Source organism: Danio aesculapii, chromosome 6 (genome assembly GCF_903798145.1).
Source record: "Danio aesculapii chromosome 6, fDanAes4.1, whole genome shotgun sequence".
Taxonomy (NCBI): Eukaryota; Metazoa; Chordata; class Actinopteri; order Cypriniformes; family Danionidae; genus Danio; species Danio aesculapii.
The window spans coordinates 19250749-19270200 of record NC_079440.1 but is presented as its reverse complement, the minus strand read 5'-3'; the positions used below and the strand labels follow the sequence as shown (position 1 = coordinate 19270200).

The 19452-nt window shown below is 35.0% G+C and overlaps 1 protein-coding gene across 1 annotated transcript in view; it reads left to right on the top strand.

Annotated features, from left to right (window-relative positions):
* The first annotated feature begins 2630 nt into the window (after positions 1–2630).
* Positions 2631–19452, top strand: part of slc19a2 (solute carrier family 19 member 2) — a 31862-nt gene continuing 15040 nt past the window's right edge. Inside the window, 5 exon segments of the mRNA XM_056459719.1 lie at positions 2631–2655; positions 2658–2761; positions 12481–13047; positions 15865–16102; positions 18836–19028. Coding sequence (XP_056315694.1) covers positions 2631–2655; positions 2658–2761; positions 12481–13047; positions 15865–16102; positions 18836–19028 — 1127 coding nt within the window.

The window sequence follows — 19452 nt, the reverse complement described above, 5'->3', positions numbered from 1 at the left end:
ATGGTCAAACTCGGTCCTGGAGGGCCGGTGTCCTGCATAGTTTAGTTTCAACTTCCTTCAACACACCTGCCTGGAAGTTTCAAGCATACCTAGAAAGAGCTTGATTAGCTGCTTCAGGTGTGTTTAACTGGGGTTGGAACTAAAATATGCAGGACACCGGCCCTTCAGGATCGAGTTTGGACACCCCTGCTTTAGACAATAACTAAATGCACTACAGAATGTTATGTTCACACACATCCACAAATTACATGTAAACGCATCAGCTTTTTACAGCATAATACTCACTATTCATGAGTACTTTTAAAAGGCCTCCTTTGAACTTGTTTTTTGAGTAATATTTACAACAGATACTTTTACTCTACTTGCTCTACATTTTTGGGCAAGTAATGGTACTTTTAGCTAAGTATGATTTTTCTGTACTCTTTCCACCACTACAGTACAGGCATCAGTCTCATCAATGACATGCATTCTAACCAGACTAAAGTCTCTTGGATGATGCATGTAAAGATTTTAGACATCTTCTTCTTTTGGACATTTTCCAACATGTCTTGAAATTGTTCATTATGATGCAAAATTCTTATTGTTGATTGGACTGGAATCACATGACTGATTTTTCCACTTCAACCAATCCCTTAGAAAGAGATAAACAAAGTAGTGACTGTATAGGTTGAAGGAAAATAGTGGAGTAAAAGTACCAATTCTGCCACTAAAAATGTACTCAAAGAAAGTAAAAGTGCACATTTTAAAACTACTTAGTAAATTACAATTCCTGAGAAAAACTAGAGAAAAAGTAATTTGAGTAGGTGTAATTTGTTACTTTACACTACTCCAACACAAGAGAAATACAAACAAAGTAGGCATAAACAAGCATGAAGTAATACAATTACAACAATAGGCAGACACAACATAGGAAAAAAGCAACATATGATAATGACAATGTACTTGATGTTAAAAATAAGTCGAATAATAAAATAAAATTTAATAAATAAATTATAAAAGTTTTTTACAATATTAACCTTCAAACGGTTGTAAAAGGGGCTATAGGGTACACAATTTGCTAAAAAAAAAGCCACTTTAGTAGCTTTATCATTTGACAAAGTACTAAGTGAAGAAGCCATAATAGCAAGTTCATTAATAAAGTGTAAAATAGAAGGGGGAGTTTTGAAAAACCTATATTTATGAATGAAGAATTTCGCTAAGCAAAAAAGGTTATTAACCAGGTAATGCTGTGCACTTTCTTTAGTTAAACCAAATTTAACATGTTTATAGCAAAAAGGGTTTACATGGATGTTAACATGAGTCATTCTGTCATGTACGTGAGCTAAACTGAAGCTCTTTAATTTTGAAAAAAATTGGATAAGAATGTAACTTGTTCTTATTTTTTCCAATTCTGTTAATTAATTTCATATTAATCCACTTTTCCGGAGACGAGTTGTGGGGCAGCAGTCTTAGGAGAGACCCCAGACTTCCCTCTCCCAGACACTTCCTCCAGCTCGTCCAGGGGGGATCTCGAGGGCATTCCCAGACCATCCGAGAGACATTGTCCGTGCAGCCTGTCCTGGGTCTTCCCCGAGGCCTCCTCCCAGTGGGACATGCTGGAACACCCTCCCTAGGTAGGCGTCCAAGAGGCATCTGAAACAGATGCCCGAGCCACCTCAGCTGACTTCTCTCTATACCTGAATAAATTTACAATTCCTTTATTTTGCTAAACCATTCTTAAATTCTCTTAATCAATTTTTAATCAATTATTTAAGTAATTAATTGCTGTATTATTTAAATTGATTTTGAACCATTTCTTAACAAGGTCTGAAGTGACAGATTATTTAATACCGTATATGTTTAGGACTTGGACTAATTGGCATCTCTGTTTTTCATAGGCAACACATTCTGTAATTAACATGTTCTATGATTTCTGTTTTCCCACATTTAACACAACAAGCCAGTCTCAAAATTCCGGTCTTTTCTATCCTGTACCTATATTGATTTAACAAACAATGACCAACAAACAACCTTGTTTTCAATACATAATTTCTTCTATCACCAAACTTATTTCTAATAACACCCACACATCCTTGCATATGCCTACATTTATCTCCATTATCCCACTCCCTCTGCAATTCCCTACCTATTCCCTTTGCAATCATGCTTTTCTCTCAGACTTACTAATTTTTATTTTATTTCTATTTTGAGTATGTTGTAATGCTTGTTTAGCGAGTTGATCTGCCTCTTCATTCCTACTACTCCCATGTGACCAGGAACCCACAAGAAGCTCACATACTGTCCATACTGTCTTTGCATCACCTCACTCACCATGTCTTGCTGTTCCACTTAATAAGCTATTTGGTACTGATAGAGAGTCTGTACACATAACTGTTCTCAAATACTTGCCATTGAATTTTTAGAACTTCGTTTGTATTAAATCAGTAGTAATGCATAAGCTATGATCTTTTCGTCCCTGACAGTGGGACATGTCAAGGAAAAGCTCCCTCATTGGCTATGTTGCTGCCAACGTCATTTTTGTGCGCCTCCAACATGCGCATGAAACCTTCAAACCGGTGTTGCTCCAGAGAGTCTATAAATGTTCATGCATCGGCGGGTTAGCACAGAGGGCAAATTATGCGCGAGCGATTATGTCCGAACCATGGCTTTACCCGACAGTTTACTCTGCATATATACGGATTTTTTCAGCAGCCACAGACCACTGGAAGCTTTCCTAATGCCGTTTTTTGATGGGCCTGATAAAAACCTGACAGAGACAGAGGTAAATGAGCCTGAAGGGGCAAATGACGAAAGCGTGCAGTAAATTGCATGTTAATATATTATTACATGCAGGACGGCTCTACGATAACGTATTTAATACCTAAACCTAGCGTGTGTAACAAAATAGGCATTTGGGTGGAATTTGGGAAACGTGTTATATTCCATTCAGAGCCTAATTTTTAAACAATCTACTTAGGAAGAGAAATATGTGACGAATTTAATGTAAACACTATTACTTGAGTAAAGGAATGCTGGCAGATTTCACATCTAGCTGGTGGGAACGTTCACTGGGGACATTCTAAAACGCTTAACGCGAAAAAAAGCTTATAAGTTACCTAAACATCAACCAAAGAAACCAAAATTTCTGTCAACGTTACTTGTACTTAACTTCAACTACTTTAAAAAGAGCGAGCCCCAATTCCATGGAAAAAGTGAGAAACATCACATTAAACGTTTTCTCCCGCATTGGAGTCTATTATAAGGAAAAGCCTAACGTGGCTTAATGTACCTTAACACCAGCGGGAGGAAAAAGTTCTATCAAATTTTACATGTGATTTACACCAAGTTTGATTTTATAAACAGCTTTTTTTAACATTTGGCTTCCCTCGGTTGTTGTAAAGTTATGTTAAGCCCTTTTTTATTATGGACTTCAATGGGGAGAAAACACTTAACATTATATTGGTCACTTTATCTATGGAATTAGGGCCCACTCTTTTGAATAAAGTTAGTGTTAATCATAAGTAAAGTCTGACAGAAACTAAGGTTTCCCTGGTCAGTGTTAAGGTATGTTAAGCTGTTTCCTTATAATAAACTTCTACAGGGAAAATGCTTAAAGTGATATTGTTTACTTGGTGCAATAAATTAAAAGCTTGTTCTTTTAACAGCAGAAAGTGTTTGAGTAATTTTTATAGATATTTAATTGTATCCGAATGTTAAGTTAAACCACATTAAGCTCTTATAATGGACTTTAATGGGGATAAAACGCTTGACGTCACATTGTTCACTTTATCCACAGAATTGGTGCTTGATCTTTTGCTAGTAGTTAGTGTTTATTATACGTAAAATTTTTACAGATTTTTGGTGTGCCCCACTTGTCGAGGTACGTTAAGCCATGTTAAGCTTTTTTCTTTTATAATGGACTTGAAACGTGAAATTATATAACGTGAATTGTATAACGTGAAAATTAGAGCTCATTCTTTTGACATCAGAAAGTGTTTGTTATGAGTAAAATTTGATAGAAATTTAAATTTTCTCACTTGTTGTCAAGTACTTTAAGCCACATTAAGCTTTTTCCTTATAAGACTTTAATGGGGGAGAAAATGGCTAATGTGACGTTTTGTCGTTAATTGTGGCTCGCTCATTTCACAGTAGTTGAAGTGAATTGCAAGTAAAGTTTGACAGAAATTTGAGTTTCTCTGGTTGATGTTTGATACATTAAGCGACGTTAAGCTTTTTTCATGTTAAGCGTTTTAGAATGTCCTGTTGACAGTTCCCAGGAGCTAGATGTGAAGTCTGCAGGTTATTTGGTCTAATCCTAAAAGTTTAATCCCTTCCCAAAATCCTAAAGCTGAATCACAAGATTTCCTGTATTTTGAAGAAAAAAAATAACTAAAGCTTGCTAAAAAATAAGTTATGCTTGAATCTTAGCTTTTCGCTGTCAACGCTTTTGGTCTGTTAACAGTAAATAATTGAAATTTTACGTGCAATGACTTGATGAGAATGTTTTCATGTTTAAATTCAGTGGTGTAAAGTAACAAATTACAATTACTCAAATTATTGTAATTGAGTAGTTCTACTCAGTAAAGTACAATTCCTCAGAAGCTTTAAAAATGTGTAATTTTACTTTTACTCGAGTGTATTTTTTGTGCGTTATCTGTACTTTTACTCCACTACCCTTCTATAACCTACAGTACTTTATTTTTACATGTATATAGATAGAAATGCATTACATAGAAGTAGTAAGTAGAATAATCTGTCCTGTGATTTCCATCCAATCAAATCGCTCATAGAAAAATGGCAGCATACAGAACAACCTCAAGAAATGGGTGCTTTATAAATGCCGCAAATGTATACAGTGTGGAAGCATTAAAAGTGTCCAAGAAGACACTGTTTAGATAATGATGATGAAGTAATCTACTGTGTGAGGACTGGAATCACCAAATGGCTTTAAACAAAACTAAAATCACTACCATAATGATGATACTTTATCTCATCTTTTATCTTATGGTTTCTTTTATATTTTCCTAAAAAAAACGTGTCTGCCAAATCTAATCCACGTGGAGCCTCTTAAAACTGAAAGTGATATCACAAAAAGGGTCTCCACTGACCCTCATGACTTTCGCTTACTGTATGAGGATGTACTACATTTGAAATTGAACTTTCCTTTGTGAATGTTAAAAAAAAGTAGGGAAGAATGTGAAAACCCCGATTTAAACCTCTTTTTTACTTTTCTAATTTTATGCACATTCATTTTGCGTCTTCAAAGTATAATTTTACTTCCAAAATTAATTCTATTTTTCATACACTGTGTACTTTACCCCAGAAATGGAAGTTAATGTGACGGCATGTCTCATAGGCATGGGACAATAACTGTTTTCAAGGTTTACCGCGGTTTGGAAAAGTCAAGGTTTTAAAACTGCCAAAATGTTCTGCTATACCATTCCTAAAGTGTGTGTAAGATTTATTTATTTATATTTTTAGTTTTTCAGTACAACAGTATGTCCAGCAGAAAAGATATCCAATGATGGAGTTTTAAAATGTAAAGAAATCTGTGTTTTTGGAACTAATGAAGACAGCAGAAGTCAATGATTCATTTGATTTAGCCTGATATCTTTACTGTCCCAAAATATTTGTTTCTCAAAATAAAATATATTGTGTTCAATGGGGAAAAACATTGGACATTTAAAAAAAATTTGGACATGCCCAGGGGATAGGCAAAAATACATTGAAATATATTTTAAAATAAAATACCAAATACTTCAATTTTATGTGCATCAAAATAAACTACAAAATACAGCAGTCACAACAAGTATTAAAATAAAATACGTTTTTTTAAACTACAAAATACTTTTCCAAGGGAGCATGACGTTTCTTCGCAAACCTTCCATCAGTAGGCATATTTGATCAATCCCTTCACCATTGAACTGACTTAGTGAAGTAAACACTGACTTTGTTTACATGGACACCAATAATTCAATTTTAATGCAATTAAGACAATACTTTGATTTAAGAGTCTACCATGTAAACAGCTATTTTTGATTAATTTAATCAGATTAAGGTCATAATCAAACTAAAGAGAAATCGTATTAAGATGTGTGGAGCATGGCGATTTTAGTCGCATTATTGAAGTGCAGTACAGACATGTAAACACCTTAATCGATCTACTACCGTGATGTAGGGCTTTTCGCCGCGTTTTGCGACAGGCTAGTCTCTCTCACACACACACATGGCAGTTTGACGCTCTTTGCACCTACAGAGTCAGTGCAGACCACAGACACCTGCATCGTGAAATGAGGAGGCTTTTTTCTTCCATTCAGCATGCGATATGAACTTCCATTAAATCAACAGTCTTTTAGCAGTTCATAGTTGCATCCCGTTTTACATGTTATAGCCTTGATTAAATTAATCGAAAATCGCTGTTTACATGGTTAATTCTTAATCAGAGTATTGTCTTAATCCCATTAAAATCAAATTATTGGTGTCCACGTAAATGTAGTCAATGTTTGACAGCAACAGCTTTTCTCTGAACATTCTTAATCATCTCTAATCCTGTACATGAGGAGTTATTCATAAACTTTTGTTTCTTTCATATTAGTATACATTTTGTTCATATTTCACACAGAAAGTCATGTCTGTGAAAACCATGTAATGCAGATAATGAGTTGGAATGTAGTACTATATCTTTTCATTGTGTTTTCATCCATCGCGTGGCCAGTAAAATTGCAACCATCTCTTAACAGTCCTATATTTTTTAAGGGTGATATATGAAGAGGTTATTTTAATTTTCGTTTATTCATTCATTTCACAGTGATGGGTTGCAGCTGGAAGGACATCCGCTTCGTAAAACATATGCTGGATAAGTTGACTGTTCATTCCACTGTGGCGACCCCTGATTAATAAAGGGACTAAGCCAAATAGAAAATGAATAAATTCATTGTACTTTGGCTTAGTCCCTTTTTTATCAGGGTCACCACAGCAGAATGAACTATTCCGGCAAATGTTTTTACGCAGCGGATGCTCTTCCAGCTGCAACCCAGTGCTGGGAAACACCCAAACACACTCATTTATTTATATATATATATATATATATATATATATATATATATATATATATATATACATACATACATACATACATACACACACACACACACACACACACACACACACACACACACACACACACACTCATACATTACCGCCAATTTAGTTAATTCAATTCTCTAAACTTCATTAATATCCTGCTGCTGCCATGTCACAGGAGTCCAGACTGTATAGACTAGAGGTTTTTTTTTTTAAATATTTTTTATATCTATAGACTGGAATATTATTAAATATTTGTGTCTCATATACTGTATTGTGCCACTTTAACATCTTTCCTTTTCGTTAACTATAAAGAGCACCTGCAGATCAGTTACTGGCATCTGAAACAGCCAATGCAGTATTTTAGGATTAACCACTACTCTGTAAGCCTTATTTTTATCTTGTTTGTCTTATTTTTTTGGCATCACATCAGCAATCCATCCAAAACTACTTTTATTTGTGCAGTTTACTCATTCTGCCAAGATGTTTTCAGTTCTTCTTTAACTGGAAGAGTCTCAGGGAAGAGTATCTCTTTAACTTTACCCCCTCAGTGAACACCAGTACAGCATCTTTAGGTGTTTTATATTTTTAAACTTCCTCTACATTTCCACCTGCAGCCCTGAGGCTGACACTGAGGATGTTCTGAAGCTCCTCATCTTGTTCTTAAGAACTGATATTTTAAAAGCATCAATCAGAGGCCACATTTTTATGATGTCATCATGTAGACTTCTTACAAAGTATTTTTAAAAGTACAAGACATTGATACAAAATATTTACCCATTTTCATAACCTCCTATCAAATACAAATAACAAAATACTATTTTGTATTAAAAAAAAAACGTATTTAAAAATACTTGTATCAGAAATACTACCCATCCCTGGACATACCACATTTGTTTACTGCCACAAGGAAAATCAGTGTTTTTTCTGCCAGTTTACTAAATATGAGGAACATGTTTTTATTTGATGTTAGCACCAATATATCACATGACAGGAATTGATTGGATTTGAATAATTCATTGAAGCTCAATCTAAATGTTTCTGGAGTAGAGATTGCCGTATCTTATTGCTTGTAACAATATACCAGTTAAAATTCTCCCACACTAAAATTTTACTTATTGTATTAATAAAGAGAACCCCTGTAATTGGTCTGTGCAATGAGTTATCACAATAGTACATGTGCAATAATTTTGAATGTTTAAGCCTTATAAGACATTTACTGACATCTGTTCTCTGTAAATTCTCTTCATAACTCTAGTCGAGCGTTTGAAATGACTAATTTTTGTGACCAGACATTAAGTATCTCAGAATGAGGACGAAATCATGCTGTTTTATATTATTCAATACAGTGAGAAAGACTAGGTCAATTAGCATTTCATTATAAATGTAGTTTATGCAAATAAAATAACCAGGATGGCTTAAAGAACACAAATAATCCATATATTGTCACAAGCATATGTTTGATCCACTTATCTGTTTCTATCATATCCTTTATCCTCTTTGCTGCCCTGAGCTGGCATCTTTTCTTTAGCACTATATATGATAATATGTATGAATGCTTGACTATGAAAAAAAAAAAAAAACATAATCACGATTATTTTGGTCATAATTGTAATCATGATTATTTAAAATGATTATCAGTGCACTGTTAAAACATTCTTGCTGCCTTAAATATTTAAGTTGAATCAAATGAACTTTTTCTAGTCATCTCAACTTACATTATTCAAACTGACTTAAAATATTAAGTTAAAATTTGTAAAACTTAAATAATGTTGTTGAAACCTGATCATTTAAAATAATCTAAACCTAAATTATTAAAATAAGTTAAAGCAGCATAAAAATATAAATATGATTCAATAATCATTTTATCTCGATTAATGTTTTTTTCATAATCTTTGGAAGCCAAAATCAAAGCTGAATTTCGATTAATTGCACAGCCCTGATAATGGCCATTTTTTTTGTCTCTCAGTGGATTCATATTAATTATCGTCAATAATATCCTTTTTGCAATAAGTACCAGAAAAGATCATGATATTGTGTCCAAGATACAACATCAAAATCAGTGGTCTCAAACTCTATTCCTGGAGGGTCACCGCTCTGCATAGTTTAGCTCCAACCACCTCCAACTCACACCTGCTTAATAGTCTCTAGTAGTCTTGAACACCTAGATTATTTGGATCAGCTGTGTTTGATTAGGGTTGGAGCAAAACTGTGCAGAGCTGCGGCCCTACAGGAATTGAGTTTGAGATCTTTGATCTAGATGCACTGGGAGGCAATGTCAGTGACATATACCGGGGTCACTGGGTGTTTCAGGTCTTTCAACACCAGGCATCCCAGTAGCAATCACCCACCGATCAGCTGTCTTTATCCATAGCCATCTTGTGGCTTTCTCTGCAGCTTTGCAAACAGACTTAATGGCCCTCTTCCCAGCTGCTAGGCCTAGTTGGTTGAAGATTTTACAGAGTGAATACCCTGCAAACCCTCTACTGCCCACCTATATTGGCTCACAGTGGGTCTTCCAACCCCCTTCCCGGCACTTCTCTACTAGCTCCTGGTACTTTGAGCATTTCCTTTCATTTGTCTTTTCCATCTACTCTTCCCAAAGCACTATAAGTTCAAGCATGATCAACTGTCTTGTTGCTTCAGAAATGATAATTATATCTGATCGGAGTTAGACATGGGCCGGTATAAGATTCTGACGGTATAAAAACCTTGGATAAAAATATCACGGGTTCACTGTATCATGGTATTGTGATTACTGCTCTAAAATATATTCTTTTTAAATGTCTGGGTAAAAAAACAATAAATTTTTTCCCCTTTGAACACTATTAATTTTTGAGAAATGTTTAAAATATTTTGGAGGAGTAAATATGTCAGGCTAAATAAATCAAATGAATCATTGACTTTTGCTGCCTTCAGAGTTCTTTACAATTGAAAACAGCATCTTAAATCTTATATATACCTTAGGAACGATATTAAAGAAATTTTTTTGCGGTTTTAAAACCTTGAGTTTTCCAAACTGCGGTATACCTTGAAAACGGTTATCGTCCCATGCCTAGTCGATGTGATGTTGTAACAATGTGCTGTGGGAACTTTAACTCCTTCCCCAGGTCCACTTGCAACTCCAAGTTAAACGCTAAGTGAAATAGGTCCGACCTTGTCCTTTGCAGTTGGCAGGGTTCCTCCCCAGCTTTCACAAAGTCAGTTCTCCTTTTCGAGGCAAGATTGTACCTACTAGAGATGAGGGAATTGCATATGCTTTCTGTCACCACCTTCAGTACTGGGTCATGCTCAATAGGTGTTGTAATGATCCCCTATCAGAGCATAACTGGCATGCTGGACTCTCAATCTTGCCCCACACGTAAAGGTTGGCTGGACTTGGTAGGGTATTGTACACAGCCTGGATGAGGAATCGGATGTGCTGGAATGTTTTTTCAAGTGTTTTTACATTTGTAGGTTACCCTCCCACTTTGTCCATACCTCCTGCTGCCTCAGCCCCACTGTCCTGCTCAGACGCTCTTTTGCCACTCCAGCTCAACCTTCTTTCTGGACAAGCTGGTGTCTCTTCTTTCCTCTGGCCTTGCCCACTAGGGTCTTTGGAAAAAATCTAAAAAAGCCTAAATCTATAGATAAATGGATATAAATCTATATCACCAATAATTATTCTGGAGAATTATTTTAAAACATAAGTACATAGATTAAGATTTAAAGCGATCACTTTTATATGAAAATGTACTTGCTATATACTCTCCCTCAAGTGGTTCCAAATCTCTGAGTTTCTTTCTACATTTGTTTCTATAGAAGAAATAGAAGAAAGATGTTTAAAGAAAGCTGAAAACCTGTATATTGACTTGCATAGCAGGAAAAACAGACACTAGAGAAGTCGAAGGTTACAGGTTTTTAGCTTCCTTCAAAATCTCTTTTGTAGTCCACAGAATAAAGAAAGTCAAACAGGTTTGGAACAAGTGAAGGGTGAGTAAAGACCACACCATGTTCTTAGGTAGGGCTGCACATTATAGCGTTTCAACATTGATATGACAATGGGATCATTCGCAATAGTCACATTGCAGGATCTGCAATGTTCAGTTTAGTCATCCCTTAGGAAATTTGAGTTGAATTTTAGCTGACCAGGAACCACATTGTTGAGTCATTGTGAAGTTTAACCTTAGAGGTCCCATGAAGTGCTTTTACAAACATGTTTGACACAATCTCAAAAAAAAAAAACCACGAAGAGAGAATAGGACATAGTGGAGCTTCTCCCCTTTAAAAAAAAAAGTTTTGTTTTATAACAGCTCTGCTAGTGAGAGTGGTTGAGCTCAAGTGCATCAAATGAAAAGCAAATCAGAAGCGCCTTGAAGGGGACGGGTCATGTCAGATACTGGAGAGCATTTGATTGGTTATGATGTGATTAGAAACTATAGTGTGAGGTGACATGAATTAAACCCTTGATTTATATGGCCGGAAGTGACAAACTACAAACTTTACATTATTTATATCAGTTTTATTGTTTCTAAATGTGAATTTTGTCACTGTTTTGGAGCACACTAGCTTATATATATATATATATATATATATATATATATATATATATATATGCTAAAAACAAATGATACTAACATCTAAAAAACTTTATTTTAATTTTATGGGACCTTTTAATAGTTAAAGTTTGCTTGTTTACTTTGTTTTTAAGGACAATGACTGTAAGTTTTGAGATGCGTTTAATAATTTGTTTACAAGAAATTATAACAATGAAGAAATTATTGTATTTAACTTTTTTATACAATGAAGACTGTTAACTTGTTCTTGAATACAGTTTAATTACAGATTAAGTGTCCTACGAAATCATCCCAATCAATTGAAAATTAGGAGTTCTTTCCAAATTGAGCTATTTAAGCCATCAGGTAAAGTAATTATATTCATATCACAGGTAATTAAACATTACAATGTCAGTTTTCCAATATCGCAATATATATCGCAGAAAGATATTTGCAGTATCGTTGAAGCCCTATTCTTAAGCCTCATTCACACAACGAGCGACTTGCAGCGGTAAGCAACCGTTTGTTTCAATGGAGTCAGCGACTTCCAGTGACCTTTGTCTACGCGAGCGACAGCAGCTGTTGGCGACCAGGTGGGGGTGTCGAGCGATGCAACAAATTCGAGAATCCTTCAACTTTATGCAAATGTAGAGCGACTATCTTGAGTGACATCCAATCGGAGCACCAGTAGAGCTCACGTGATCCTCTCTCAGCTCGCTCAGAGGATGGTTGTGTTTGTGCTGCATGAACCTACACAGACCTATGTTTGCAGCAGGTCGCCATCTTGAGCCATAAAGTCGCTGCTAGTGTGAATGAGGCATTAGGCTAATTGTGTTTTAATCAAAATCATTTGACCCTTCTAACTACTTTAATTTTATTACAGGTTGTGAGCGAGGTCTACCCATTATGGACATATTCCTACCTTGCCCTGCTCTTTCCTGTTTTCTTGGCCACAGATTATCTTCGCTACAAACCTGTAATCATTCTCCAGGCGGCCAGCTACATAGTGACATATGCATTGCTTGTGAAGGCCCAGGGTCTGCAGGCCATGCAGGTAGTGGAGGTCTTCTTTGGTCTGGCAACTGCCACTGAAATTGCTTACTATTCCTACATATACAGTGTCGTGGAGCCGTCTCATTATCAGATGGTGACTGGATTTTGTCGCAGCGTGACTCTTTTGGGCTCAGCCATGGGCTCTCTTCTGGGACAGATTCTGTTCTCTGTAGCAGATATTGCTCTGTTTTACCTGTGTGTCATCACACTTGTGTCTTTCTGCATCGCGTTTGTTGCCCCTTGGTTCTTACCGATGCCCAGTAAGAGCCTTTTTTTTCACCAAAGAGAGAGCAGCTCTCAGGATGAAGCAGTTCTGGAAACCGTAAACAGGAGTCCACTGATTGAGAAGCCAGAGGATCCTTATTCCAACAAGCAGTTTAATGCACATGAGAAAACGGTGGGTAGACTTTGTGGTATAATTTAAAATATATAAAGTAGAGGAATCATACATAATAATTTTTTACATAAAATAATTTTATTTATTTAATTATTTAGAACTTGATCTGGCGTGCGTTTCCCAAACAATGACAACTCATGCCTGAACTATCATAGTATGATGCATCATTTGGGAAAAGAACGATGTAGTGACGAGTGTTTACCAAAACCCGTAGTTTCTCTGTCACAGATCCATCATTTGAACCACGTTAGTTATAACGTAAAACGCCTAAAATGATGCTCTAAACGGTAAAATAAGTAACAACTTCTTTACAGAAGGACCCCATAATTTATTTGTGCAAATTATATTGTTTTAGATGTACACGCATTTAAAAAAAAATTTTATTAGTTTATAATTATTTATCAATATTAGGTTTGGTAAAAACATGCACTCGTTTTCTATATTAATTGAAATATATGTAAATGGCACATATAGGGCCTGTGTTTCCTTTACAAATATTATTGAGAACATTACATATTCTATTCTAACATAAAATCAATTACAAAAGCGAACACATATTCTAATATCATATATAAATATAGGCTATTAAGAAATTAAATGTATTATTTATTAGGAAATGAAGAAAATCCTACTTTAATATTAATGATGATGATGATTATTATTATTATTTTATTATTCTTGTTATTGTTAAGTAGGATTTTGTTTTTTATTTTTTGAAAAGTCTACTTTTACAATTTGACACATGCAAACCACTGCAGAAATGTTCTAACCAACAGGCCCATGTCATATACCTTAAAGATACTTAATAAATAACCTACTATAAATTAAAAGCATTAATGTATGCTATGTTTTTTGCTTTCACAAGGATTGGTGGCGTAACATAAATTCCGCTTATAGCTTTGCCATGAGGCACGGCTGCGTTCAAAATGACATTAATGTTTTCAAAGTGCATTGCGAAGGGAGCACAATTGTAAACATAGAGATCACTAAAACGGAACTGTAAAAATACTTTGAAAGCAAATTACACCTAAGAGTGATGAAGTTTAAATGTTAGAATGTTCTAAACAAATAGGGCAAAGGGGGGGTAACTGGCAATAGAACATAGCCAGGTACTATGTTTTTAACTACAGCTCCAGAGGTGTAGTTGTAAGTGTACAAGTTTGCGACGCAGTATGCGAATGTTCATTGGAACGATGGATTTGGGAAATGCCAAATCAGCGAACTATGTTTGTAAATGACGGAACATATGACCTTAATTGGCGATGGTTTTAGGAAATGCACCTTTGATTAAGATATTTCGTATAGAGGTTTACATATTGTTCCCAAGAGCAAATAAAAATAGAATTTTTAAAAATTACCCAATTCAAAAGTTCCATTTACTTGATTCTTAATAGTGTGTTTTTACCTGAATGATCCACAGCTGTATTTTTGTTGATGTTTAATGATAGTTGTTCTTGAGTCCCATTTTTGTCATGAACAGTTAAACTAATTATTAACAGTTAAAAATGAGCTCATTTAAAAAATGTTTTTAAATTCATCAGGTTGACAAATGTTTCGTTTTTCAGCATTTCTATGCATTTGATCTGTTTTTCAAAGAATGACTGTTCAATTTGTTTTGTCACTTACCTTTAATTGAAAATTGTTATGTACTCATGCTCTTGTCATTCCAATCCCATAAGATTTTTATTTTTGAAAATGCAATTAAGATATTTAAATGAAAACTAAAAGGCTTTAGTCCACTAAACAAAGCCGAGAAGATCCACATGGGTAATCTAAACCAGTGTTTCCCAACCTTGTTTCTGAAGGCACACCAACTGTACACATTTTCAACCTCTTCCTAATTAAAGGCACCTGAATCAACTCATCAGAACATTGGAAGAAACTCCAAAACCTGAAGTGAATGGGTCAGATAAGAGAGACATCCAAAATATTTGCTTTTGATGTGCATCCAGGAACGGGGTTGTTAAACACTAATCCTAAACCATTATTATTGCAATATTATTGCTGACCATGTCCATCCCTTCATGACCACAGTTTACCCATCTTCTGATGGCTACTTTCAGCAGGAAAGCGTGCCATGTCATAAAGTCAGAATCATCTCAGACTGGATTTTTTAACATGACAATGAGTTCACTGTACTCAAATGGCCTCCACAGTCACCATACCTCAATCCAATAGAGCACCATTGGGATGTGGTCACATCATGAATGTGCAGCCAACAAATTTGCAGTGACTGCGTGATGCTATCATGTCAATATAGACCAAAATCTCGGAGGAATATTTCCAGTACCTTGTTGAATTTATGCCACAAAGATTAAGTCAGTTCTGAAGGCAAAAGGGGGTCCAACCCGGTACTAGTAATGTGTACCTAAAAAAAAAAAAAAAGTGGCCGGTGAGTATTTTTAACAGCTAATTAGGGTATTTCATGCAAAAATGTGCAAGTATTGTCATATTTTGTTCAATAACACAATGTTCATTATTACTAAAGCATTTCATGTTGTAATTGCATTATTTTGAATTATCAAGTTAATTGTTTCAAGTAATCAGAATCAAAATCAATTCCAAATACTTTGAAACTGAACAACAGCTTCTTTACTGTAATTCAAAATAGATACAAAACATCTTGAAATTATAATTTTGTTTGTTTGTTTAAAAGATTTAGCAAAGTCTTTAGGTTGGAATGACATAAATGCAAGTTATTTTTAGGTGAACAATCCAATAATGGCCTACTCAGACAGTTGACAATTATAAATTAAGTACATGCATGTTTATCAAGTTACTATATGACAAATTTTGTCTCAATTGTTTGACTTTTAGACTCTGAAGAATAATACCAGCAGTAATGGATTACTGGAAGTGTTAAAAATGCTGTGGGCAGACTTCCTGCAGTGCTACTCCTCCTCCACCCTACTGGCCTGGTCTGTGTGGTGGGCTTTGTCCACTTGTGGTTACCTCCAAGTGATTAACTATGCTCAAGCACTTTGGGAGGATATATTGACTTCCAAAAATTTCGACGTCTACAATGGATACGTGGAGACCATTTCTACGTTGCTTGGTATGGTCATCTGTTTTTCTGTTTAAAATTGACTTGATTGTATTCCCATTCTTAAACTACTCATGCTTTCTCTGTTAAGCATTTTTTCTGTGGTTTGTCAATTTCACAATCATATATAACAACAGAGACGCACTATATCATGTGATTAACAACCAAGGCAAGTTCAGAGATCAAATCTTATTTTTTTATTTTACCTTTACCCTTACTTTTAGTGTAATAGACGGTCGTCAACATTTGAAGTGGTTCAAAACCTTTCATCAACATTGTTCATAAACTATTGAACAACACCCATTTTTGCCTCAAAAAAACTTTTCTAGTTCATATATTGACTACTGTAGATGTTTGTGACCATGCCAAAGGGAAGTAATTAATTCTGAAGCAATAATTGATTGCGTAATGCTCACCTACTCACTGCTTTGCTTCACTCTCAATGAGTTTAGGTATGTGATTAGCTATGCCAAGGATTTTGTTTTCTAGTTCCTTGTGTTTTCTTGAGCTCAGACTGGTATGGCAAGACTGACAGCATAGTTGATTTAGATATAATACTGTTTAGATATAATACTGCTGCTCATGAAGCCTTAAAAGCCAAAACCCAATTATGGCATCGGGCTTGCTGATTTATAACATTGGACTTTTAGAAGAGGTATAGGTTTTAAAGACATGGAAAACAAAGTTCAAAGTAGGATACAGGTTTTTTTTCTCAATATTAGGGATGCACCCATTTTTGGCCAATATCGATAACCGATAACTCTTAAGATTTGGAGGCAGATAACCGATAAACTATAGCAGATAAATATAAATATTTCAAAATGTTATATTTTTATACAATAAACAACTGATTTTATTTTAAAAACTTCATAAAAGTTTGTACTGGTCTTATGAACTGTAATAATTTAAAAATTGCAAGGTCATTATATAGAACTATATTCATGATTTTACGTAAATTAGCATGCTAAAAATAAATTATTTCCTTTTCTTTTCTTTTGCATTGCAAATTAACATGCAACTTGACTGTTGCATAAAAATAATTAGTTATATAACAAAAAGGGACTTTAACAAACAAGTTAAATAAATAGATTTTAAGTAAAATGAAAATAAAAGAACTAAAACCAGCTCAAATGTTCTTGAATGAAACGTGCTACAGTAATGTACATATGTACAAGTATGTAATATCCGAAAGCGTGTTTTGAGAGGTGTTTTGACCGTTTAGAGCCACTGTACAAGCAAAAAGCTGGAAAATGCAGCATAAATTTGTCCCATTTTAGATTCTGCTGCTTGTCAATAAGACAACGCTTCTATGTTTTTTCTTGCTGTCAATTGCGGGAAAAATGATCGATGAAAGGTTTATGATAAACCGCTGTGAGTTTCAAACTTTAACTGCAGGCGCGGTGCAATGCGCGTGAATGAGAAGGAGAGTCAGATTTGTCCTCAAGTCAGATTTTGATAAAACACCTGAGCATTGAGCACAGATGACTTTGACAATCACAGTGCATAATATAAAGACAGAATGTGGCGAAGGGTTGAGAACGCTAGATTCAGTGACTGGCGCACATCTCCCCCTGCTGCTGTAAAGGCTCTGACGGCTCACTAGTCACTATTTGTGTGCGTGGAAACAGCCATCAGGTGCGCTCATGATAGATATGCCGATCAAACTGAATACAATCTCACATGCATTGCTACTATTATAGTTACACATTTAATATTTTTCCTGAGGCGATTAAAAACCAAAATACACAATTACACTCTATCAAACATATCTACAATGATAAGGAACATGCACAAAGAAAGGACAGAATTTAAAGTAATAAACAATGTGAGAAAAGCTCCATTATAGTGCACTGGACAAGTCTGAACAAGTTCGACCCACACATGCACGAGGCAGGCAGTTCTGTACAATTACGCAACCGATCGGCCTAATTTTGATATCTGCTCAATAATGATAACATTAAAAATAGCATTTATCTACCGATAATGATATGGCCGCTGATATATTGTGCATGAATACATGCATACATCCATATATATATATATCTCCATCCATCCATCAGACCTTTCATATACTTCATATTGATGGAAAAACAGTAGGATGTTCTGAGCGTACTTCACACAGGTTAGTGGGCTTGATAAACCACATGTAGTGAGAAACTCTTTCCTCTCCTTCACACCCAGACACTTTATTATAAACACTCTATGTTCCTGGGATAACATTATGCGATCCTGAGTGTGCTTCAAACGGGTAAGTGGACTCCACTTGCTAGAAACACACTCTTTCCTCTCTATATCAGGGTGTCTGCTGGGTCTTAAAAAGTCTAAAAATGTCTTAAATATCAAAAACAATTTTAGGCCTAAAAAAGTATTACATTTACTTAAATATTGTGTTTTAGGCTTAAATCATTTTAAACAGGTCTTAATTTTGAAATTTTTTTTTTGTAAAACATTCATTAGAGAACCACATTGAAAGCTTTCTGACATTTATATCACATTCCCATTCAGAATCATATTTCGAATTTCCCCCCAAATAAAGCATATTCAATGTTCAATATTCACGAAATCAAAGCTTTTGAGCTAGGGATGCGAGATTTTCACCCTGGTCCTCTTTTATTGCTCAAGTAATGAAATTTGAGATTTGCTTGGCAGTAAATCTCAGATTTCTTGCAAAAGTGTTGTAATTGAGCTTGGACACTTTAATAGGATTTGCCATAATATAAATAGTTTATTTTTTTGTCCCACCAGGTGCTTTTGCGGCGTTTGTTGTCGGCTATGTGAAAGTGTCCTGGGCAGTGTGGGGAGAACTCGCTCTCTGCATTTTCACTGTGGTAATTGCAGTGTGTGTGTACCTCATGTATGCTGTCAGAAATATCTGGGTTTGCTACACCTCCTATATAATCTTCAGGGCTGTCTACATGCTTCTCATCACCATAGCAACGTGAGTAGATCTGTGAATCTCTACACATTTCCTCTAGTGTTTGTATCAGATCATGTTCAAGTGCTAAATATAACCGGTTTCTATGTTGCCATTTTTTTATACAATCTTCTCAAACCCAATGATGAAATGGTCATCTGAAGTTGAGAAAAGGTTATGAAATTAAGTTGGTTTATCTACTGTATTACCAAAGTAACTTTTTCAACTTCATTTACTGTGAGAATGCAATATTAAATTATTTTGAAAACAATTAAAAAAAGCAAGTATACATAATTAAGTATTCAATTTTAGCAGTTTGTTAAATGTTAAAAGTTTCTGTCTGTCTCCTGTCTATCTGTCTATCTACTGTATCTATTTAGTTTTAAAATGTTAATAACCGATAGACTGTTGCCTTAATACAATCTTTTTGAATTTGAGTTGAAAGTCC